At 43.5% G+C, this 24,151-nt stretch overlaps 2 protein-coding genes across 3 annotated transcripts; one reads left to right on the plus strand and one right to left on the minus strand.

The window, feature by feature from the left end:
• Positions 1 to 942: 942 nt before the first annotated feature.
• Positions 943 to 11,871, minus strand: ube2kb (ubiquitin-conjugating enzyme E2Kb (UBC1 homolog, yeast)). Its single transcript, XM_035418723.1, has 7 exons — positions 11,685 to 11,871; positions 6,506 to 6,599; positions 5,835 to 5,893; positions 5,594 to 5,676; positions 5,007 to 5,106; positions 4,516 to 4,644; positions 943 to 4,284 (listed from the first exon to the last, which is right to left on the minus strand). Exons 1-7 carry the CDS (start codon positions 11,745 to 11,747, stop codon positions 4,210 to 4,212), a joined length of 603 nt encoding a protein of 200 aa, XP_035274614.1. The 5' UTR covers positions 11,748 to 11,871; the 3' UTR covers positions 943 to 4,209.
• A 1,916-nt stretch (positions 11,872 to 13,787) lies between these two features.
• On the plus strand, positions 13,788 to 23,875 carry smim14 (small integral membrane protein 14). 2 transcript variants are annotated; one of them, XM_035418729.1, is made up of 6 exons: positions 13,788 to 14,042; positions 15,099 to 15,131; positions 16,465 to 16,555; positions 20,523 to 20,571; positions 21,121 to 21,269; positions 21,646 to 23,875. In XM_035418729.1, the coding sequence occupies exons 3-6, from the start codon at positions 16,481 to 16,483 to the stop codon at positions 21,682 to 21,684; spliced, it is 312 nt and encodes a 103-aa protein (XP_035274620.1). In that variant the 5' UTR covers positions 13,788 to 14,042; positions 15,099 to 15,131; positions 16,465 to 16,480; the 3' UTR covers positions 21,685 to 23,875. The 2 variants fall into 2 exon arrangements, with proteins under 2 accessions (XP_035274620.1, XP_035274619.1); XM_035418728.1 differs by lacking the exon at positions 15,099 to 15,131 and having other exon boundaries at positions 13,792 to 14,042.
• Positions 23,876 to 24,151: the final 276 nt, after the last annotated feature.

Raw genomic sequence — 24,151 nt, forward strand, 5'->3', positions numbered from 1 at the left:
TGGATCGTGACCCATTGGTGTGTTGAAATGGTTCACGGGGTACATGTGGAATAAAACAGTGTATAGCTGCACAAAACACTCCAATGATATTTATGGCAGACAAATGAAACTTATTACACTGGTTACACTGTGCATGCAGTTGCCCTGATATACGTTAAGACATTATTTCCACATGTTAACCCGTTTAAAATGAAATTTATTCACTCGTCATGGGCTGGGAATTTTTTGGAACCCTTGATCTAGAGGATTATGAATTGAGATGCTTGGCCTGTTTTTATCATTAAATCTTGGGCTTAAACTCATTTAGTTGATTATTTTACACAAATATGTCTGAAATCTGCAGTCATTTTTTAGTAACCAAAATGACCATGGATTCCAGGTCTATTTAAAGAGTGTTGTGTAAGTAAGCAGTATGCATTAGTTGTTCTGTCTGGGGTTATTACAATTCCAGCAGGAACACTGTAGGGGTAAAAGAACTGAGTGGAATTGAAGATTTTGCCCAAGCCGATATTTACCATACTAAAATTCCTAATACTGACAGAACCTTAAAAGTGCTTGATTTTGAATGGGGAATATAAGGTCTTCATAGTGCTTGGACTTTGAGTGATTGAAGGTAACGATGCAAGTATTTAAATTCTCCAGTGTCCATAGCAAGGCGTCACGTACAAGTCAAATGGAATTTTTTAAGGGTGATGTTTTTCCCCAAGCAATCTTCTTGCAATACTAGCTACAGTGAAAGAGCAGAATATTTACTACCTGAAAGTGAAGGCCCTATTAACATCATTTGTTTACAAATAAGGTCCTTAAAATGTAATTGTCCTTGGAGTTCCTGGAAAAGCCATGCATGAGAAATACAACACGGCATGTGGGACTAAATTGAGTGGATCGTCTAAAACTGAAAACACACTGACAACCACATCCGTTTTATTTTCATTTTCCATGTTTTTTTTTTAATAAAAGAAATATGACAGTTTGACAATAAATAACCATGCTGTGTACGGCTCATCAGAAGATGTAGAATAGAGAAAGGGGGAGGAAGGGGACAAAAGATCGGCAAAGGTGTGAACTTAAGTCCAGGCGGGAAAATGAACGTAAAACCCTACTTTTCGTGCAGTATTGAATGTAGTGAAAGAGGAGGAAGACAGGAAGAAAATCCATTCTTTTTTTCTTTTTCATTTTTTTTTTTTTTTTTTTTTACAAAAAAAGTTCAGCCATCAATGGTGCATTCTAAGATGTTAGCTGTTTGTTTTTTTTTTTTTAAAACATGAAAAACCACTGCTGTATATACAAGATGACGGGGAGAGGTTCGGGTTTCAACCCTCAGAACGAAGCCCCGCTGTTGAACTCAGAGGGGGTGGGGGTGTCAGATGGGGGGGGGGTCGGGCGGGCACAGTGTAAGGGGGAAGAGTGTAATTCTGTCCATCGTCTGGAGTGTGGGACATGGACAAAGCCATCTGGAGCCACAGTGTCAACTTGCCCCTTTCTAATTGGTTACTCTTCAATTGCACGAGTTCTGCGGTTGCCAAGATCAACCAGTAATGCATTTATTATTATTATTTTTTTTTTTAAGTTATTCAAAATTCTGGAAAAACTGCAATGCAAGCTGGAATGAGTCTCGGCCTAAAGCTTTTTTTCCTTTTTTGTGAACAGCAGGAAGATGGTCTAGTAGCTCACTATGAACATACAGTACTCTGCTACCTTGCTGCTTTTGACAGCGAGCTCATTTTTTAAATCTAATACAATCGGTAACAAAAACAACAAAAGCAATCTGTTTTCCCCCAGTGCAGTGAAGAAGCCTATCAGAAGTAGTATCAGCTACAGCATAACATTTAAAAATCAAGAATGCTGTACCCATAGCAAATGGCATAGCTTTATATACAGTAAAAAAAAAAAAACTTTTCGCCTTGGGTGTGTTTAATAAGTAGCACTTATTCACCACAGAAAGAATGAGGTTGACTAACAGACCCAGTTGAATATGGTTTACCCCTTTTGAATTTTATTTTCCATAATTACCAGTTATGTAAATTAAAAAAATAAAACCCTAACCGTATTCTGGAACAGACTGTTTAACAGTTTGGATCAGGGATGAGGACTGTACCTGTATGATAACTGGTTACATGAGTAACATTTACTGCAGCTGTTGTTGGGATCATGAGGCCAATAAGATACTTGGGTCCGATTCAACAGTACCAAGTGTGCTGTCCTTCATCTTCAGCAAAAAAAATATAGAAAGTGTGGCATGGTTTCATTAATGGTAATGACTTTCCAACCTCGGAATTGCGGATAAAGTTTAAAAAGTCACATCAGTTAAAAGTTCGGAGTAAAGAGCGTTGCACTTAAAACCGAGAACCCATGCAGTAACTTTTATTACTCTTCTACGACGGTGTCAGAATTTACAGTGAGAGCGAACGGAGGCTTCTTAACGAGACCCTTTGGGAGCGCGGTCGCCACACAGCCCCGTGCTGGCGGGCGGGAAGCCGGAACAGTCGCGGAGGGAAGCAGAAAGGCTAGGCGCTAATCCCTGATTCAGCACATCCCCGTCAGCGACGAATACGAACCCCCGAGCAGCCAAAAAAAACAACAAAAAAAAACTACTCTTCTAAAAACTCTGCCGTGCTCCGCAACGGTGACTTTTTACGCTTTCCGTCGGACGGACAGGCTAGCGCCTCAGGGTACTGAACGCTGGGACTGGGGAGTAAATTTAAGCTGAAGCCACTCCTCTCTGGGTCTGACTGGGATGGCACAGTGCCCCCCGCCCCCCCCCCCCCCGTCCCGCAGGCCAAACTGCAGGGCCTGGAAAGGCTGGGGGCCAACCCCGCGGAACAGGGTCCTGTGTTCGGGGCCGTGAGCTCGGCTTGTCATTCAGAGGCGTTTCGTTATTTTTAGCCCCCGAGTGGATCACAGCCCCACGGTCCACTCGAGCCCCCGCTGCCGTCGATCCACAAGAGGAACGAGCACGGGAACAATCGGCGCACGGGGCGAGGGGGTCGACGTTTCTACGGCAACCGGAAAGGGAGGGAGGGAGGAAGCAAGGGTACTTTGTGGGGGGGATGGGGGGGATTGAGAGGTGAGGGAAAAGAAACTGCAAACAGGATATGAAGAGTATACGAAGAGTTCCACTCTTCGTTTTATGATTCACTGAATTTCAAGAAAAAAAAAAAGGCATTTAAATGACTAATAATACTGTACAATCCAACCTGTATACCTGTACAAGTGGTGCAATGGGAAGAGGGGACTCCGTAATACAAACATAGCATTAATACATACGGCCTTCTCTTCCAGCACGTCATCTGGCCCAGCGGATCGATGAGGTTTGAGTTTGCGTGTGTTGGTACAAACGAGTATGATATCAGTGATTTTCTCCCTTGTTCAGGAAAACTCAAGTTTTTCAAAACGGACAATGTAGTCCGAGAGTAGCGGGGGGGGGGAAAACCTCTTCCTGTTCTTGACCAGCAGAGCCAGAACCTGCCATGCAGGTGTTGAGGCGAGAGCACTGGTGAGCTCCACACGTACAGCCGAGCTGACCCCCCCCCCCCCGACCCCATGACCCCATGACCCCCCGACCAACGGCACACAGGCCCAATTTAACCCAATGAGTGTACACCGTACAGCTCCACAGCCAAAAAACAAAGAAACTTCCGGAAACCTTTCACAGGACCTGACAGCATTTGCCATTATACATTTGTCAAAAATAAACCTATAGGCCACGTTTTCTTCATCATTATCATCATTCATAAGCACAGCTCAGATTCAAGGTGATTTTACAATATTACGAAAGAAAGTATTTTCCCCATGTATTTTCTTTTTTTTAATTTACACAGACTTTAATACCTTTATTTACAGATGAACTTTTTTGGGTGCTTCCAAAACATTTTCACACCCCAGTCTCAATTTTCAGGATCGTATCGGATGCGTTTCATTCGCTGTTTTTTTTTTTTTTTTTTTTTTAAAAGGGAACGTATATGTATTCTTTAAAAAAGTAAGAACCATAAATCTGGAGGTAAAATGGAGGTGCTGGAGGAGGGCAGGGACTGCACTACAGGTACTGAACTGTAGTCGGGAGGAAAAGTAGTATTTGGGGGGGGGGGGGGGGGTGAGAATTTGGCCGAAATGAAAGAGATAGAATTGGGGGGGGGGGGGGGCATGTGGACTGGGGCGGTGATTCGGGTGGAGTGTTCAAGCCTAGTGACGCAGCCTCGGAGGGTGGACTCAGTTGCTAAGCAGCAGCTCTGTCGCCGTCTCCACGTCCCACGATTTCGAAGACAAGGCCACTATTACTGCGTTCTGGGGAGAGAGAGGAGACAGCGGGAGTTACCGCGGCCGCACACGTGCTCTGCATCGTCCCGGAACACACCTCCCAAAAAGAACCATCCCCATCCACTCAGAGTAACATGCCAGTCCCACATATCCCGTGTGCGTGCGTGCGTGTGTGTGTGCGTGCATGTGTGTGTGTGTGCGTGCATGCGCGTGTGTGTGTGTGTGTGCGGTGCGGTGTGGGGGAACGGACGCACTCACTTTGTCGAAGCCCATGGCGCACAGTTTGTCTATTTTGCGGGTGTACTCGGGACTGGAGACGGGCGCGCCCGCGTACACGTGCGCCCACAGTCGGGCCGTCTGTTTGAACATCTCTGGGTTCTGCTTGTACTGGAGCGGAGAGGCGAGAGCAGGCAGAAGCAGCACGCGCAAACAGGTCAGTGTGCAAACAGCACTCATACGCAACAAATCTGTACGTACGCTTTTTACTTTAAGGACACCGAAATGGATCATACTCTAACAATACTGAACAATGTATATGAAAATACACTACAGGTGCTGCGAGTTCAAATGCAGTCAATGTATTCACAGGACTGGGAGAAAAATCGGAGAGGCCCAAAGGCACGGGTACGCCTCCTCCACACACTCAAACACACGCACGCGTTCACCCGCACACTCACACGAACCCGCACGCGTTAGACAAAGATCGTTCGCTGCGTCGCGTTAAGAGTGAGGCCGAGCGTTCCTCGCACCTGATTTGCCACGACTGCGTCCTGAGGGTCGTCTGGTTCCGCTGCCGCCAGCAGAGCCTGTAGCGATAGCAGCACCGTGCGCAGCGTCATGGCGGCTGCCCTGGGGGGCGGAGCCAGAAGGACAGATTCAGTCTCAGTGCGGCGCACTGGTGTCTAGAGTATCAGGATAACTGGCCTCCTGATATTTAGTTTATTAAGAGTACTGGCCTTCTGATATCTAGAGTATTAGGATAACTGGCCTCCTGATATCTAGAATATTAGGATAACTGGCCTCATGATATTTAGTTTATTAAGAGTACTTGCCTTCTGATATCTAGAATATTATCATAACTGGCCCCTGATAACCAGCACCATCTGGATAACTCACTACCTGATACCTAGCACATTCAGATAACTCAACATCTGATATCTAACAGATTTGAAAAACTGGCCCCCTGATATCTAGCATAATCAGATAACTTGCCCTCTAAAACCTCGCATATATGGACTGGAACAGCACTTGTAAAGTTGGCACCCAATTTACAGTGATCCTCCAGCGTCCCACCTTGACAAGACTGAGATTAATTTTACTGGTGGACCCCACTCACCACTGATCTTTAAGAATGTCCAAGCATATCGCCCCAGTGACCGAGCTGATGTTTGGGTGCCATATCTTTGTAATAAAACGCACCTGAAAGAGAGACAGATTTTGAGGGGGGGGGGGGGGGGGGGGTTCATGAAGGGTGTCTGAACGTCAACCAGATAGACATGCTTCACTTAAGTGTGTATCCACTTACTGCTAAATCTAGTCTTTCAATGACACCTTCGAAAAAGCCATTTATGCCATACCTTTGGAGGGTTAAATGGATATGTTTCAGGAATCTTTATTTCTAGTTGATATCTGCCACCTGCAAAAAGAAATAAATATTACACGATACAGCAAAAAGGTTCCTTGAATGCCACTTTCCCAGTCCCGTTCCATAATAACCGACTCCTTTTTTTGAAATGCGGAGATATGCTCTGTGAATTCTTCATATGCCATTATACTTTCAACTTGCTCTCTACTGAGTTCTGCCTTGTGAATTCAGCACAAAGTAATCTTTCCAGCAAGCAAGCTGCAATTTACGATTCTGTAAAGCACACTTTCTGCAGCTGTTATATCTCACCAAAATTAAACAATCAATATATGAAAATATATATGCCTCCCCCAAGACAAAAACAACCCGGGGGGACAACCACACAGAGGATCACGTAATCCAGTTAGGCTGCGAACAAAAAGAAACAAATGATTTTTTTTTTTTTTTTTGTTTTTTACTAAAGGCAACTAAAGGAGACTGAATTATAAATGTGTGGTCTGCTTTGCATATTGTAAGCATTTTGCAGATGAAGGTATTGTTTTTCCTGAAATGGGGCTCCATTAACCGAGGTTGGGTAAAAGTGGCCCCCCGTTGCTGTCCGTCAAACAACTGGGGGGAGGAGCTTGGTGAAATCCGGGGGGAGGGGAGGGGAGGGTCCCTCACCTTCGTACGGCGTGTCCGGGGGTCCTGCTATCTCCCCCTTCAGCTCTGTGAAATTCTCGTCTACCAGGTCCACCTTTATCTGGTTTTTGCTCGTCTGTCGGAAAGAAAGAGAGGAAGGAAAGAGCCGAGCAGAGTCAGTGGAGCCGCGGCTCTCCAGGGAAGCCGCCATTTCAGAAACGACGCTCCGCTTTCATAGTTACGCATTACAAACGGCCCACGGAAACAGCCGATCTGCTGGGAAATTTCACGAACACAACACAATCAATGACATAACAGTGTACGCAACCACGTACTCATTTTTATTCGATAAACTTTTCTTTGAAAAAGTGCTGCTCGTACAATAAAATCTAGCGGTAATTTACATCAAAGCGTTATACATTCATTTGCTACCTGTGTGGAGGTGCACCATTTTATTTAGAGGAATTGCTAAGGAGATCTCCAAACAGGCAAGCAGGAGAGGCTCATCCTGTGATGGCATTAATGCAGTGTCTGAGAGCACAGTCTGCCATCACTGGGAGGCACTGCCAGCTCTGGCCGGCAGCCCCACGGAGCAGAGCCGAAATGGCGTAAAAGGGGTGCAGCGTTGCCCGAGGAAGGAGGGACCTCAGTCAGCAGCGTGTCTCACTGCTCACCAGCGCCCCCCTCTGGTGAACCAGGTGCACAAGATAAATGTGTGTCTCTGCCAGCTTGACTGGTGGAGTGAAAAGAGGCAGCGAGCTGACATAACCGTTTCGGAGTCAACGTTCTCTTCACCTGACAGAGGAGGCTACCGCAATGAGCAAGAATGCAAACACACAGCCACAGACACAGGCACACAGGCCATTCCGAATTGGGAGACCCTCGTATCAGAATGTCTTAAAGCCCTCAAACTGTGAGATTTCAGAAGAGATCTTCACACGCAGAACCGCCGGATTTAACACACCGCCATTGGGAAATGAACTCAACCCGCGCACGTAGATCCGATTAACCAGCGCGAGACCGTAGCAGCAGCACATTTCAAACCCCTGAGAGAGTCAGTGCAGGAGAAAGAAAGGATAAAATAATAATGAGAACGAAAAGAGGCAAACTAGATAGCAGTGTGCAGAGTATTATGAAGAAAAAAAATCAGTATTTACAAATCAATGCGTGTGGAATCCATAACAAATTCCCAGAGTTTTAGATCGTTACCGACTGGTAGAACGACACGGTCCAGTATAATTCCACTCTGACGGAGAGAAGGTCACGGTATAATAACTCGCCTTCCTATGACTGGATGCCAAAATGAATATTGTGCTAATTAAATTCCTGCTGAAGAAAACGAGCTGGATTTCAAGTGAACGGAACAGAAAAACTAGCGGTGGAACGCTTCATGGAAGGATGGCATCCTGAAGTTAACATGGGGCTTAAATGCAGCCTGTAAAGCCAGAAATAGTCACACCTTTAACATTTTCAAAAAGATGGCAAGAAAAACATACAGAAGAGTCAAATCAAAAGAAAAAGTTCAGTTTACTCATATGCACCACCTTCCACACATGCGCTGCAAAATAATAATAATAATAATAGTAATAACATCACCAGTACACTCGTTAGTCTAATATTCATTGGAGGCTGGTTACAGCAGACAGGAAATGCCTGGAGACACCAACTGCCAGTGTTATGCACAGAGCCTAAAAACATGCTACACGTACACTGTAAAATGCAACTTCTCCTTCACCTTGCATTCCCAGACTCCTGCGGCACAACCTGCACTAATGCTTAGCTCCAACAGGCGGAACAGAGTCCAGCTGGTGTGCACTCAGCCTTCACTGAGACGTCTACTGTTTCTGTGTAAACACCGAATTGAATTTAAATCTAAAGACCGCATAAAATGTCCATTCTCAGCAACAAACTGTTGCACCGACTGTAAATCCATGCATTATAATAACTGTTGCTGTCAATTCTTACTGTTGCTTGATGTATGCGTAAACAGGCATACTCAAATTAATATACACGTGCACCTACATCCCTTTTCCTACTAAATCAACATTGTATTCATTCTTTTGAGTAAAGTGGGGACATTTCCGTATTCAAAACTGTATTCACAACGGGCCAAGTGCTTCGGTTCATTTAGCTCACCCTCCATGTAAAATAAACAACGGAATTCCTTGTTCAACACATCTTCTGGCTGCTCGTCATGTTCCACTTTCATCGCCTGCTTTCAGTATTGTTGCGGTCTTTCTTTTTATCTTAATCATACTCATTTCCCTTTTTACTGGCGTCTTCTGCTGTGTCTAGGCCACAAAAACATACACTAGCGTGACTTGCAAATGGGCGAGAATACAAAAGTAAAATTAAAAAATGAAGTGTAAACAATTATGCTGTTGTCAGGTGAGGTCGAGAGGAGGGCTTGTGCCAAACCATCCATCTCAGGATCACAGCTTACATCCCTGTAATGTACTGTGTGAGAGCCCTCTCCTTTTCGGGGCATTTACCAATGTGTCATTACAGACTCCATCATGTGTTCAGCACTGGAAAAGCGATTTGAGCAAACAGGTCAGGAATTACATGGGCCAAACTTTCACACTCTTTCCGTTAAAACGTAAAAACGCAAATATAAAAGGAATACATTTCTCATTTCTTTCACAACTTTTTTTTTTCATAAATGCATACATTCCATGTATACTGGGTACTGAATAAAAATGCATAACTTTGTACAGTAGCATTCTCTTCCAAACACCTCATTCTCCTTGATCTGAACAGGCATGATGATATTCCTGCCTTACATGCTGAACAATAATGGACAGCCCTCACCACTTCTAAATAATCCCAGTCCAACTCCTATCAGGTTTTACAAAATGTTAATTTGGGTTTCCCACAACACGGAAGAAAAAAATTGATACACTTCGTAGCTTCCAATGAAAAGCCAAGCTGAATGAGTGTCTGCCGTTTTCAGATAAATTTACGAGAGACGGCGAGACAGAATGCGGTCACCACTGCTGGCCTAGATGTGGTTACACACACCCCGTCAAAGAGGGACACACACACACATCACAGACACTCAGAAGTCAATTAAATCATCATTTCACCCATTACACTAACGCTACAGCACAATCCTACCATGCCTACTAGACGAGGGACTTTCCATTGAGGCTAGCCACCTGTACGGGGCAAATACAGACTCTGAAAAGCAGCTCATGTCACAAAAGGGCTTGGATTCCACGGTCCTCTTTACAGCATCCAAGCTGCTGGAATCCTATGCGAGTTGCATTCACACTACAAGCAAGATGGCTCTGCAGTTCCATTCCACCATTTCAATGTCCACACACTCTCCTCATGAACCACAGTTCACACTTCTACAACAGCATCAGGTGAATTTCACAAGTACATCAAGGGGCCATCAGTAGTCACCGTCTCAGATGTTAACCAAGATTCCTTTGAAAATTCTACACTGTAGTTGACGCTTGGTTTATCCAGTAACGCATGACACTTGTGCTTGGTCCTCCCACTATCCAAAAATATAAGGTTATATATTTTTTTTTAAAGCCATTGAGCTATATGCAATTGGACAGCCTATCAATTAAACCACTGCTACCGTAAATCTTCTTCAACTGATGAATACCGCAGAAGATAGCAATTTGGAGAAAGCACACTAGACACCACTTTCTGCAGAAACCTCAGACTACATGTAGAACTGACAATGAAGTGCTTTGCATATTCCAAACCCTTCAAACAATGTGATATACATGAAGCATCCAAATATTTCCATATTCTGAGAACTTGGACCCAAAAGAATCAGGTCCTTATAATCCGTGTAAACAACCAAGGACAGTAACTAGACTTGTACATTTAGAGATGCAGTGAAAGAGTACTTTACATGCATTCGGGTAAAACGGCTATACCCGCGCGTTAAAACTAAAGAAAGGCGGTTATCTAACCACTGCACTGCCACTTAAAATAAAATAATAATAATTCTTTAGTACAGGTAACAGCAAAGTTATGCTATGAAGACTACTACTGCTACTACCGATTTCTTCCAACTAATTCGCTGCAGTCTAACTGGCTCAGGTTTAGCCATCATACTTATTTCTACATGCTGCTTGATGTATTTGACGCAAAGTTCAGAACTGGCCATGGCCCAGTGCCCAACCACTGCTTGCTAGTAAGCGGTTTAATAATCTAGTTTAAAAAGCATTGTGGACAGCCGTCAGTTACTGAACATACATTGACATCAAACATCTGGAATATAACGTTGGCTAGTCAGCTAGCAAGCTGTCAAACTGGCTTAATCGTGCTCAGGTGACAGCTAGTTCTCAAACAGCTCATACTGAAATATGTTGTAATGGGGCAATTGTTTGAATACTTGTTTAGCGAACCACCAACAATTATTTAGATATATTCATCTTTGACACGGTTTAGCTAGCCAGTAGATTTGGTACCATTAACGTTCGTTCCCAAGCCACCGTACAATATCAGCCATCTATCTGGCTGAGTAGCGTGCTAGCCAATATTTTCTAGCTTGGTTGACTGTCACGATTTGCTGGCGAGGTGATTGGCGTTACCCACCATTGTAGCAGCAAGAGCAATTGATTTACTTTTTCAAAATGACGCTTTACCTTTAGAAAAAGACTGACATATCCAAATAGGCTAGCATGACAGCAAGCAATCAGCCAGCCAGTTACAAAACAGTCACCTGAAAAAGACCTGTAGCTAACGACAGTGGTTCTGTGCTAGCCGTAGCCACCGGTTCGAGCTACTCAGCCTCCACTTTGTCGTTAAACTGTCAAGAGTCGTAGCTTGCCAAGTTCGTAAGATATGAAGCTGGGTCCAGCTGGCACTGCTGGCTAACTAACATCACATTGCCAATCTCACAAAATGACTTGTGCCTGCGATCGAAATACCTTGTCCCGGCCTAACTACTATCGCAATCCTCGGTATTTCCTGCACAACTGCATGTACCCCTCCACACCAAGAATAGGAACGTGCCTAACCACGGTCGAGATGACATTACCTCTCCGTCCCGTGGGCCTTCAGTGCTTCTGGTTGACGTTATGGCTAACCTAGCCTGCTAGCTTCTCTTAGCTAACGTTAGCTAAATAGCCTATTTAAAAATCCCCAACGACCGCAGTTTGCCAAGTTAGCAAGCTAACATTAGCTTGCTAACGTTGCATGATTACTAACACTGCATTACAACATCGCCTGTAAGGGGAATAAAATGGCAAACCTCTTCGCTTTTTAGAACCTCTTTGAACTCCCGTTTGATCCTCTGGACTGCGATGTTGGCCATGATTTTGCCGTCCCCGGTCTGTTGCTGTTTCCTGGATCGGGCCTGCCTCGGCTGTAGCTTCGCTCAGCTTCAGACTCGGATCCCGCACACTCTCTCGCTCTCCTCCTTTTTCACCTTTTTTTTTTTTTTTTTTTTTTTACAACAAAAACACAGACCCCCCCCCCCCTCAAATATAAATGGCGGTCTTCAAAGCATCCACATCGTGCTGTATGGGGAAATGATACTTAGAAAATTGTTGCACGCCAGTAAAGCTATTTGTTTTATTTTGCAGAACAGCTGCATTGTGATTTATTATCCTCAATACCGTGCTGTTCTATAATAATATTGCCATGTGTTTGTCTTCCACATAAAGGCTTCAGTAATCCGTGTATTTGTATTAAAGTTTGTTTCTCGCAATGTACTGACTCGCTGTATTTGTATAGCCTATATAATTTCGTATTATTTGTGCATTTCTATTTCATCAGGCCATCGTTTTGTTTTGTTTCTAGTAGTCACATTCGTTGCAATCGGGATTTGAATCACGTTCCAATTTGTCTGAATAACTTTTGCCTGCATTTGGACATGACTCAGTAACCACTGTATAGAATTTCCATTGTAATGGAGCGCCTTTGTGATTCCTGTCATGTGTTTGGCCAACTTGAATATCAGTGTACATGCAAACCAGCGATGGAAGCTCAGGATTTTTCCCTTTGTTCAGCACAAAACACAAGTTTTCTAGATTTTTTTTTTGTTTTTTTTTTTTTGCATAATTTGTGGGAATTGCAGGGTTTTTTTGAGTACTCCATTGAATTAATGAAAAGTTTTCAGCAGTTTGTATTGTTTTCAATAGTGTTTAATCCTGTAGCTTGTAGAAATGGACAAATAATTTTAACGAAAATGTATTATGCTAACCTAATAAGATTTCAGACAATATGTGAGTCCTAACAAGTGATGCCTGTTGTCCTGATCGCTGTTGTGGACCTTAACCCCATATAAACAGGAACAGTTCATTCATTCAGCGATACAATATTTTAGCCCTTTACAGATTTATTAACAGTTCATTGAGTTCCTGTCCTTTTACCCTTAAAACCAGTTTTTCAAAAATGTATAAAGAATACAATGAGCATTAATATGTGAATGTAATTGATTGACTTTTGGAATTGTAATATTTAAATCATACAACCCGATAAACCTTGATAATTATAGAAAAACACCATAATGGTACCACAAATAACTACTTCTCTGGCTTGAATGATGCATACAAAATGTTGCAAAAAAAAAAAAAAAGAAGCAAGGTTGATAAAACCTTAATGCTGTTAATCTCAAGAATGATAAACATAACCATTCATTTTTCTTATTGTCATTAGTTTTTTGGCATATGTTCCACTTCATCTATTTCTATTGTGATTAACATAACTTTGTTACATTTAGTAGATACCATTGTAGAGTACAAAACTAGAAGCAAAGCACCAAATGAAAATGTAATATACACAAAAATATTATGACTGTTATAAATTATATTTAATGACTGCATACAGGATATCAAATGTAAATCCAACCTAAGATCTTTTTTTGAGCCAATTATAGGCTGTTAGTTAGTTAGTTTACAGTCAGCAATGTATGATATTTCCATTAAGACTACCAGGGAGTTTCAAGAAATACCTTCATTTAAAGCATCAATGGGCCAATGAGACAGAATTAAGACGAGCAGATCCTATAAATTAGCCTTTTCAGATTGGGTTTTCTCTATGCCACATGGGGCATTGGAAACAAAGTGGGCATTCATTGTTAAAACTACAGGTCCCTCTTCACCTGTATTCCCATTGGTGAAATGAATTCCCAATGGACAAAATAGACAATACGTATAAAGAGGGCCTAGAGGACACTTCACAGCCTCCTTATTCTTAGCATGTAGTAAATAATGTCTTTCTTCCAGATACAACATTAATTTTGTGATTGGTCGGCAAGAGCTATAGGGAGAAACTAAGCCAATCAAAGGCCAGAGGGCGTTGCGTCTGCGAGGAAACGACTGTTCTTGGTGATTTATTTTGGAAACCCGGATCTCTCGCGTGAAAAATGTGACGTGGCCGTTTCATTTGTGTACCAAAACACAGACGGCGCAGCAGCTGGATGCTTGGAATTACTTGAGCACCGGATGAGTGTGTGTTGGCTGTGTGATTTAGGTTGTATGATTAGACTTTGCAACGGGAAGCCGTACTTGAAGGGGTAGCTTAAACGGAACTCAGCTGGACCACATTTGCTCGCCAGTTGAGTTTTTAAAAATACGGATCCACAGTTGCATTCATAATTCGTCGAGTAAGTTGTTTATTTACAATCTAGCTAACTGCTAATTCTTCGTGTTCCTCATAGGTAGCTATACAATAGCCTAGTCGCTAGGAAGCCATTTGTGTTGTTTCACAGGGATTGCCTAGATTTCAGTTAAATAGTCGTGTGTTGTTCATGAGTTTGCTCGTTAATGTGTTCGTTTGCTAGCCAGCTGCAATGCAATCCAACGTTAGCTTGCAGAAACCACAACATCGGTGTGTTATAGCATTAGCTTTGTGGCTAGCTACGCCGCGTATGCAAGAAAACGTAATATAACCAGAAATTTTCTTCGTGGAGTTCTAACCAAGGTATCTAGCTTCGTTCAAGTCTTTGTTCGTAAGGAAATGAAGTGGTTGTCTCCTGACTGCATTTCTGTCGTGAAGATACAAGATAAGTTCCATCTTCTGCTTTTTGGTGGCTTGATAGACGGCTAACGTCACGGTGGTAACGTTAGCGTGGGCGAGCTAGCCCGATAAATAGCTAGCCCGAAGTGTCAAAATTGCAATCAGACTCATGGGATGGGTGATGGCTAATGCGACTGATTAGCTGCATTTTGCCCAATCAAATCATCAGTAAGAGTTTGGATTTGGTTAGGGATCCACCTCGTATCTCTTGTATATATTCGATTGATTTTTAGTTAATTTGATATCCTAAATGTAAATCCAACTTTAACGGTTGTATTGCTATTAGGCTATTTGATGCAATCGAATGAGTGTTAAAGCATAATTTTAAAGCAAGTGAACAACGAAGGCCATATAGGAATATAGAAAATATAGACCTATTAGATTTAATGGCGAAGTCTAACCTGACTTTGCAAACAAGAACCGTCTACAACGCAAACAAAAACCAGCCTATTTGCCCAGGTGTTAATATGTGTGCATTGTATGCTATATCCGACATTCTAAATTTTTATTATTCGACGTCCAATTTTTCTTCCAAACACTTCCAAGAAGTGTGTTATGTACAGTGTCAGTGCTGTAGGCCTACTAAGAAAAACAAGTTCCGAGCCTTTGTGTGCAGACATTTCTAACCACGTCTACTCATCAGGGGGTCGTCGAGCAGGCCATAGTGGACAGACAGGTATTCCCGTCATCCTTGTAATTATGGGGCTGCGGCACCAGCCAGACTGATAGGGTATTACTCAGAGACTGTAAAAAATAGGTATTCGCTGTCTATCTGTGAACGGCGGCATGTGTTAAGAATTTAATCTGGAGATACCAACCTCCTCGAGAGAAAGGTACCTGCTAGATTTTGTTCTTCGGTTTATTGCGATTTCCTTTGTTCTTTTCTTGTCTTCCTCGGGTGCTCTCTTGCATGCATAACCAAGTTATATTAAGTTGAACATATTGTTTAAGGCGTGCAGATTTTCATGAAAGCATGATTGCGGTTTCCGTTTTAAATTGCCGGTCACTGTATAGCTGGAGTTGTATTTGGAACTCTGCATTTAAATCTGCATATTTGCGTATTGTTAATTTACATTTAAACATGAATGTGCTTTTTGACGTGCTTGCCACATTCACACCGATGCAATGGCCTCTCCAATGATATAGCCTATTCTGATTTTGATTTCCACAGCGTTAGTCTGTGTTGGCTATTAAGTGACGTGGCGGGCGTACATGCACCAGCCACAAACCTTTTCAAGTTAAGGGCTCTCCTCTCCTTTTCTCAAAGCACCATGGCACTAGTGTGTTAAAAACTTCGCCGGCGTGACAGCCACGTGGGTAAACGGGGATTTGAAACGCGTCTGCTTGGGGAGTCGGTGTCTGGCTCCGTGCTCTGTGGGTGTCAGTGGAGTGAGCACGGTGGAATTCCGCGAGGGGCCTCCTTCCGGCAGCAGCGGATTGTTAGTTTGCAGTGAGGTCCGGAGGAATGGGTGGCTTTTCATACGCAGTTTAAGCTTGTGGACAATGTCGCGAGACTTGTTCTGCTGGCTGTTTAGCTAATCAACACACACAAGGACAATATTTTTTAGACAAACATCCAACAGGGAATCCCTTACCTCTTGAGTGCTTATAATGCAAAGTAAATTCGTTTTAACTTGACAATTGTAATGGCCAGTTTCTTTTCTGGCTTGTCTGAATTGTCTGTATGGGTGTGGAAGTCTGTCATTTTCAGTCCAAGGTCTTATGTTCCAAACAAACAGAGCATTCTGTGCATGTGTAGGAGGACATGACTGTTCCTGGACATCCTGCTGCCATTCAGTCCTTTGCTGTTGTTTTTTTTCTTTAACCTGAGAACACCTAATATAGATATGGTTGTGGGTTAATGGGTTTGTAAACTGAAGATCGCACGTACAAATCTAACTGCGCAGCTGCAAAAAGAAACATGTTCTTAAGCGGTGGAGCCCCGTTGGGGTTGACCGTGACGTTGTTTTGCGGGTGTTTCTGACTGTGCTCCTGTGTTCTCCCCTCAGGACTGACTGCGCAGACATGGCGGAGGGAGGCTTTGACCCGTGCGAGTGCATCTGTTCCCATGAACACGCCATGAGGAGACTGATCAACCTGGTGAGGCACCTCATCCTGGAGTCTTTCTTTCGCTCTCTCTCCCTCTCTCTTTCTTTCTCTGTCTGTGTCGTCAGGCACCTCATCCTGGTGTCTCTTTCTTTCACTTTCTCTTGCTCTCTCTCTCTCTTTGTCCTTTGGTCTCTTTCTCACTGTCCTTCTCTCCTGGGAAAGAGTAAAGAATCCTGTAGGATGCCCAGTTCATTGCTGCCTCTTGCTCAGTGGACAGGGAAGGGAGAGACATGCTTCAGAACAGAAGCCGACTCATAAGTACATGTATATGATTTCCATTTCTTTTAGTTTCCTTATGTTATAGGTCACTGTGTTCTTTTTTCAACATACCCAAAAGAATATCTTCTCCTGTTTAGTTCAGTTACGTTTTATTTAGTTATTTAAATGGACTTTGTGGCAATTCACCTGATCGTTTTCGGAACTTTCTGCCATTTTTTCAGCAACCCTTCTTTAAAATATCTTTGATGTCAGGAGAGAGGCACAGAGGCTGGATGGGACCCTTCCAGGGAATAGCTTTGCTTAACAATGTGAATGAGAAATTTACATGTACTTTGCTTGTGGTGCAGCAGTGAATTTATACTAAGGGCTTCAGCTACCGGGGTGAATCTGGAGAGAGAAAGTCCAGCGGATTTAGATTCTCCGGCCGTTTATTGCAAGTGCTTGGGAGCGGAGAGCAGCTGATACCGAGGTCAATGTTATGATTCCAGCTGCTGTTCTCTCAATCATAGGTTACAGTGAGTTATTATAGAGGATCAGTATTTAATAATATGTACGTTATGTTTTTAAATGCTTTCCCTCACCTTTTTATCCCCAATTTGGAATGGTCGTTTGTGCTCATGCTGCAACGCTCCTCACAACTGTGGATTCGGGAAGACGTAGACAAGCGTGTGCTCTCCTCAGAGGCGTGTGATGTCAGCTTCCGGTTCTTAAAACTCTGCAGTCTGCCAGTCAGGTTAACACAGATATGAGTGGGAGGAATACCCTTCATGCGGAACTCGGCAGATTAACTTGTGGACAGGCGGGGGCTGCTGGTGCTCGGAGAGACACTGTTATGGCCGCCGACTGCGTCATTCTCATTCCTGCGTGTTGCGAGTGCCGGTTCAGCCAACTGTAGGGCTGCTGCAACCAGTCAGACACCAGTAACATTTAAATTCTCTAAACAGTGATTGGTCAGGGTGGGTTTAGTAATCGTGTTGATGGGCAATTATGCACCCTATGGAAGGAGGAGCAGTGCCATCAAACTGCAAAAAGAACTCAATAACTCATGAATAAGACGTTAATATATATACATACTGTATGTGTTTGTGCTAATGCTGTTCTGCGTGTGATTTTTGTCGTTGAGGGTAGCGGTTTTTAGATTAGAGATCTCTGTTGCAGGTCTGTGTGTAAGGGAGTGTTCAGACTGTCCTCCCTGACACTGCCATCTCTTCCAGGGCCCTGGCTCAAGGACGTTCTGTTAGGTGCTGATACTGGTTCATGAGACATGGATGCCGAAATGACATGTTGATTGTGTGCTGCACAATGAAACATTCGTAGTGGTTGGTTAGTCTTAAAAACACTGTTCATTGGTTATATAAGCTCAGTGGTTGTGCACATGTATTATGTCCATTATTTCGGGAATAATGTAGCATTCCGGTAATAGTCGGGTCATTCATAGAGTTTCAAATAACCATTGAACACTATTGTTTAAAGCAGCCATTTCCTACTAGAAACTACAAGAAAGGCTCCCTAACACTCAGAGGGAAAAAAAAGATAAGAGGAAGAGGAAGATAAGCTTGCATGACGTGTCTTGATGTACATGCCTGTAGTTTAAATAAAGGCTGTATTCTGTAGGAATTAAGATGCTGTCTTTGTTTGTCTTGTGGGCAGTCTATGCTTGGCTGCACCTCTGTGATAACTCTGGAGACTGTTGGCCTGGAGAGAGGATCATTGGTCAGTGAGAGCAGGAAGTATAGCCGGTAAGCTCAGATGGCTGTTAGGTTTCGCATGGCATTGTGTGCTTTTACACGTTGGCAGCGGTTTGGGTGCGCGCTTACTGACGTGTGTGTATGCGATACAGGAAATGGGTCCTCCTTGCTGTCCTTTCTGAACTCCATAAAAGGGAGAGTGTTGACTTTCGTCTGGATGGTCATGCGTGAATACACAGTACTTTATTGCACTGGCTATTTGTCACACGCTTGTTTGACACCCCTGGGAGAGAGATGCGGCAGTTCCGGGAATGCACCCACACCAACTCGAAATGAAATGAACAAACACCTTCACCCTTCCCCCCCCCCCCCTCACATTTTCTGGGCGAAAACAAAAAACTAAAATAACGAAGACGAAAGAAAGCAAAACTGAGCAGCAGCTTTTTAGCTCGCCACTCCTAGCCGGCCCACTTTTCAGCTGGCCAGCTCCTGTAGCTTCTCAGCAGCAGGTTTACTTTCCTTTTGTGCTCAGACAAATGAAACTCAAAATTCTTGATGCGAGCTCCTGGTCTCAGCCTCAAACTGTAGAGAGGAACACACCTTTAAGCACACCTTTGAATAGTTAACTTAATCCAGGTGTGCATGGTCTCTCCTGAGTCCAGTCCGCTTCTCTGGCAGATCGAATGCCACACTATTGTAACATTGTAACAGTGCAAATGGTTGTTTTTTCCCCCCTTCTATTCATAGCATTTGTTCAATTCACACAGTTTTTTTTTAAACAACTTGTTTTGTCACAACTTGCATAGGTTGAAACCGATAGCATAGATGTTTTGTCTGATGAGGAGATATTTGATAATGTAGCAGAGATTTGCTGGTGCTTTTGGGGTCTTATCAAATTGTCTCATTCCTGACAGTTCTGTTCGCTTCACTAAAGCTCTCTGTCACCCTGTGCTTACGCAGTACAAAATACAGTAAGAATTTGTTCCAGAAAGCCAGGGACAGTATAAAAATTCCAGTTATCCCTCCCCCCCCCATAAAAAACTGTTGACAAGAGCAAATTTGACGAGAGTTTGGGCAAATTAGGAAGAGCCAGTGGGTTGAATGGTCAGTGTCTGTACTTTGACCTGAAAACAAACCTCTGGTTGTTTTTCTTGGGTGGTATATTTGTATTCAGTACATGGTAACACAAATACTGAAGAGTTTGGTACATAGCACCATTTTTTCTGTCAGCGTATGGATATGGGTATTGTGACTTTCAAGGTGATTACAGTCATGATAAGTTCTCAAAATCCCTTTTATCATTGTGTGCCTGACAAAGTGCGCCGGGTTGCCTCGCATTAATCCTGGAATGGTAACTTTATAACAGTGACACAAAGCACTTGTGGTTAAATACACTTTGGAATGCATCCTGTTGGGGCTGCCGGGTGGCTAATCCTGTTAAGGAACTGTTTTATCGCGTGGATGACCCCACAGTCTGATACTGAATCCGGACAGAGCCTGTGTGGACTTTGGCTGGCATCCTCACAGAGTGACGCCTGATTGGTTGGTTTGTCGTCCGGAGAGAGAAAGCGGTTTAGTCAGCTGGAATGACCATCTTCTGTCACTTGCCAGCAACCGGTATATAACCCACCGTCTTCTTGCTAAAGCTGCAACTGAACTTGCTGTGTGAAATAAGTAGCGGCTTGACGTTGCAGGCTTTGGAGAGAGCTTGTGCTTGTATGCTCTCTCCCAAATTGATAGCGGAGGTTGCAGCAATGAGCATGACTGGTGAGTACGATTGGCCATTCCAAATTGTGAAGAAAGTGGAAAAAGCACGTTTAAAAAAAAAAAAGAATTAAAAAAAAAAGAGTTGTTGTAGTGACTGTAATGATATAACCATTTATTCCTCCCTGCCAGCAGAGGGAAGCAGAGGCCATGGAATGTGGAGTATAGAATTCTCAGACCGGTAGCTTTGCTGTGCATGCGTTTTTTGGAGAAATTGCTTGCTTCGTTCTGATAAATGTTTCAAGCTTGATGACAGTATACAAGTGCCTTTTCTTTGTGTTTGTCAGCTGAGGCAGTCCCAGTCTTACTGCACGGACACGGAGTGCCTTCAAGACAGTAAGTATTCAGAGCAGATTCTGCACTAAAATCACTTTCATTCTTTAACCGTCATAGTCATTATGTATTTGTCCTTATATTGACTTTCTTCTAATGGAGAAACGCGCTATTGCACACAAAAGAAATAAGGTTGAAAATTGTTTACGCTTTATAATTGTCTTATTTTTCCAGCCCTGGTGCTTGTGTCCTGGATTAAATTAGAAATGGCCTACTCACTCACTTTTAGCCCCCAAAAAACTCTTGAATTCTCTTATTATTTCTGATCAATCATTGCAACAGACCACATCATTAACTGTATTATTTATCTGGCTAGCTTGCTAACCATGTGTTTATGACTAATGAGTTGTAAATCCTAACTGTAAAACCTAAAGGTCTCCTAACTGTAGTTTGTATCGCCTCGGACCTCTCTTCCTCCCCCTGGTTAAAAGTCGAGCCCCTGGAGATAAACGCCAGGTGGTTAGCTGTGCGGTTAAGCGCTGATAGTTGCGCAGGAGGACAGCCCTAGCCGCCATTTTAAGAGCAGTGAAGGAGACCCCTGTTCGCCCACAGTGCCGGGCCCCAGTTCCTCCGCAGCCTCGGACCTGACCGTGCCCATGATCATGCTGGCCTGGGTGGTGCTGGCCCTTGTCCTCTTCCTCCTCAGACCAGCCAGCATGCGGGGCCCCGGGGCCACAGGAAAACCAGCCAGCCCACACAACGTGAGTGACCCCCCCCCCCCCCCCCCTCTTGGTGCTTGGGGCCCAGTGTCCTAGAACAGCAGTATGAGGCGGGGCAGGTCCCCTGGGAGGGTGGGGTAGGAGAATGCCTTCGGGCTCACTCAGGAGTGCTTCAGTGACGGGTGTCATGATGTTCTTGAGTGAATCAGCAGTTTCACCCTGTCTTCTCCACCATATACTATGACAGGCTGTAAAAAAAAAAATGAGTTATTGTATTGGATGCATTGTTCTTGGCTTGAAAGGTATGCTGTCAAGCCTCGGGGTGGGACAGTGAGAAATGGGGCAAGGCTTTGTGTCTGGCTCTGGGCTCGAGCTGGCAAACCCTTTGAGACAAACGATCCTCCTCCTCCTTCCTCAGAACCGTGACAGAGAGCCACCCGCCCCGCCCGTGGACTAGCCCTGGAGCTGGACATCTGAGTTCCAAACGGCCAAGGTTTTGACGTGACCCGATCAGCTACTGTGACTCGGATGTTCTCCTTCACCACCTCAATTCGTTTCAGTTCTCTCACATACTGCTTGTCTGTATTCAGTTGTCTGTTTTTTTTTTGTTTTTTTTTCTCCCCCCTCCCCCCCCCACAGGTAAAGTGGGTCTCACAGTAGATCGCTGCGTTCGGAGGGCATGTTTGGAACCGAGTGATTTGTTCCTGGTGTCCTCTGCTACTGCAGCTGAATTCGGACTTTTCAGAAAATGATTGTGTCCACAACCAGTCGGGTGGAAGGGGAAGAGAGACGCCAAATCTAAATCGGTCCTTTTATGGCGTGGGCGGCTCAAACTCAACATTCCATGAAGGTGTTAATGTTATCGCTTACTCGCTGACTTCTTAAATAATCTTGTGTTTGGACTGCAGCTGAATACTGTGCTAGAAATGAAGGTGAGATGCAAAACAAACGTGCAATTGAAAAAAAAAAGAATAATAAAAACTCAGTTTGAATGTCCCTTCAGTGGCCAAAAGCCCCCCCCCCCCCCCCCCCCCCCATTGTTTTTATTGGGCAGAGTCAGGCTGATTTCTAAATGACGTCTGTTGTGAAATGGAAAGATTAAAGCTTGCTTCTAGCTGGGCTCGGTTTGTGGTTCCAGGGTTAAGTTGTTGGCTTTATGTTGTCGCGGCACTTTGCTTATGGAGGGTTGACAGCTGTATTTATCTGGTTGCCTTACATTGCATTTGCCATGTGAAACCAGAAGGGCATTCTTGAGTGCCGTGCTTCTAATAAGTGGGCTAAAATAACATCTTGTGGTGTGACTGGTGTCCAAGGCAAACAAGATCCATACCTGCCCAATGTCTCCATACTCCATAGGCTCTATACATAGACTCTAAAGGCTGAGCTTCACCATGCGATAGGGCAAATAATTCATAAATGGTTATATCTGAAATGATTAATGGTCACAATCTATATTGATATATACAGTACCTCTATTTGGGCATCCATGATGTTTACTCAGTGCCTTGCCTGAATTTGGTCATGCTGCTGGTTACATTGCCAACTGCAATCGTGTCCTATTTGAAAAGGTTTCACCTGCAGGGAACCCAATGTTGCCCATAATAGCAAGTATCGGTACTCGTTGTGTGTCATTACTGATATCTATCATTTTCATTTCTTGAACTTAAGTCCAGGCACATTCTTTACTAGATCAAAGTGGCTTCTTTGCCAGGATCTTGTTTCCCTCAGAAATCTTAGCGTAATGCGTATGTGCTTTAAAGATTAATTAAAATGCGCCCCCCTCCCTTTTCCTCCAATATTGCAGCCATCACAATTCAAATTCTGTCGGTAAGGTCATTTTTTCTGCCCAAACATGCACCTTGTTTTATGCATATAGTGTAATAGTTCTGTCTTTGTGTCGGGTTAAGTTTGTACTTTAGGCCGTGATTGGTGTATTGTGCAGTAGGTTTAACATAGGGGTCCGGCTGCAAAAAAACTGCAGATGTTCAGCTTCTCTGTTTAAGAACAGTTGCTCTGACCCTATTATCTGTAATGACTTCTATTGGGCCCATGAAGAGCAGAGGGAGAACACCTAACACAATAGTTTTTTTTTTTTGTATTGTGTGTGCACACGCATTTAGAAAAAACTTTATTCAGACAGAGGGGGTAAAAGATAAAGGACTACATCGGAGAAAGTGTCATGGCGGGAATCGAACCGCTGCTCGTGCGGGAGGATTCGCATACGGCTCGAGTCGACCACCCTATGGACTACGCCACTTGGCGAAGCGGCAGTTTTTTTTTTTTTGTTTTTTTTTTGTTTTTTTTTGTAACCAATGTAACCAGTTTGCGGCAGTGCCAGTTGTGAAGTTGAAATTATGCCAGTAAAAACATTGACCTGGTATTGCGACAGACATGCCCTTTCACGCTGTTTTTCTTTGAGGAGAGTTCTGACGAATCTGGTGTCTTCATTCTTTTCCCTATACAGGCACTTAAAAGAAGGCTTGGGTATGAACTGGCCAAATTTGTGGACTTCTTTCACTGTAGTTTTAGTGCCATTTAAACTGTCCCTTAACACTGTACTGAGTGATTAAAAAGAGCGATAAAGGGCTTCAACTATGCACTTTTCTTAACTTTGAATAAATATAAGTAATACAGTTTGTCTTGGTACAGATTGTGCGTCAGTTTGTTTCTTTCTCATTATTTTGTGGTGAGTTTATTCATGTTTAAATTCTTCATTTCTTGTGGTGGACATTTTCTCATGCAGGACAGTACAGGCTGCTGCTCCTGCTTCTGCTTATTTTAAATTTACATTGCATTTTATGTTGGTGACTTGTCTACTATTTTAATTACTCTGTATGTGAATATGGCTCTGTTTTACTGACAGTTTTTAACGAATTTGATTTTTTTCTCAGGGTTTAATGTTGAATGAACTACAACTGCTGTAA

Source organism: Anguilla anguilla, chromosome 5, assembly GCF_013347855.1.
Source record: "Anguilla anguilla isolate fAngAng1 chromosome 5, fAngAng1.pri, whole genome shotgun sequence".
Lineage (NCBI taxonomy): Eukaryota > Metazoa > Chordata > Actinopteri > Anguilliformes > Anguillidae > Anguilla > Anguilla anguilla.

Excerpts from the sequence above, each read along its gene's own strand:
- ube2kb (XM_035418723.1), bottom strand. The coding sequence starts at position 11,747 with ATGGCCAACATCGCAGTCCAGAGGATCAAACGGGAGTTCAAAGAGGTT. Across the intron at positions 5,107-5,593 it reads GACATTCTTAAAGATCAGTG|GGCAGCCGCCATGACGCTGC; the intron begins GTGAGTGGGGTC and ends TCCGCCCCCCAG. Across the intron at positions 4,285-4,515 it reads GCGCCATGGGCTTCGACAAA|AACGCAGTAATAGTGGCCTT; the intron begins GTGAGTGCGTCC and ends CTCTCTCCCCAG.
- smim14 (XM_035418729.1), top strand. The coding sequence starts at position 16,481 with ATGGCGGAGGGAGGCTTTGACCCGTGCGAGTGCATCTGTTCCCATGAA. Across the intron at positions 16,556-20,522 it reads TGAGGAGACTGATCAACCTG|CTGAGGCAGTCCCAGTCTTA; the intron begins GTGAGGCACCTC and ends TGTGTTTGTCAG. Across the intron at positions 21,270-21,645 it reads AACCAGCCAGCCCACACAAC|AACCGTGACAGAGAGCCACC; the intron begins GTGAGTGACCCC and ends CTCCTTCCTCAG.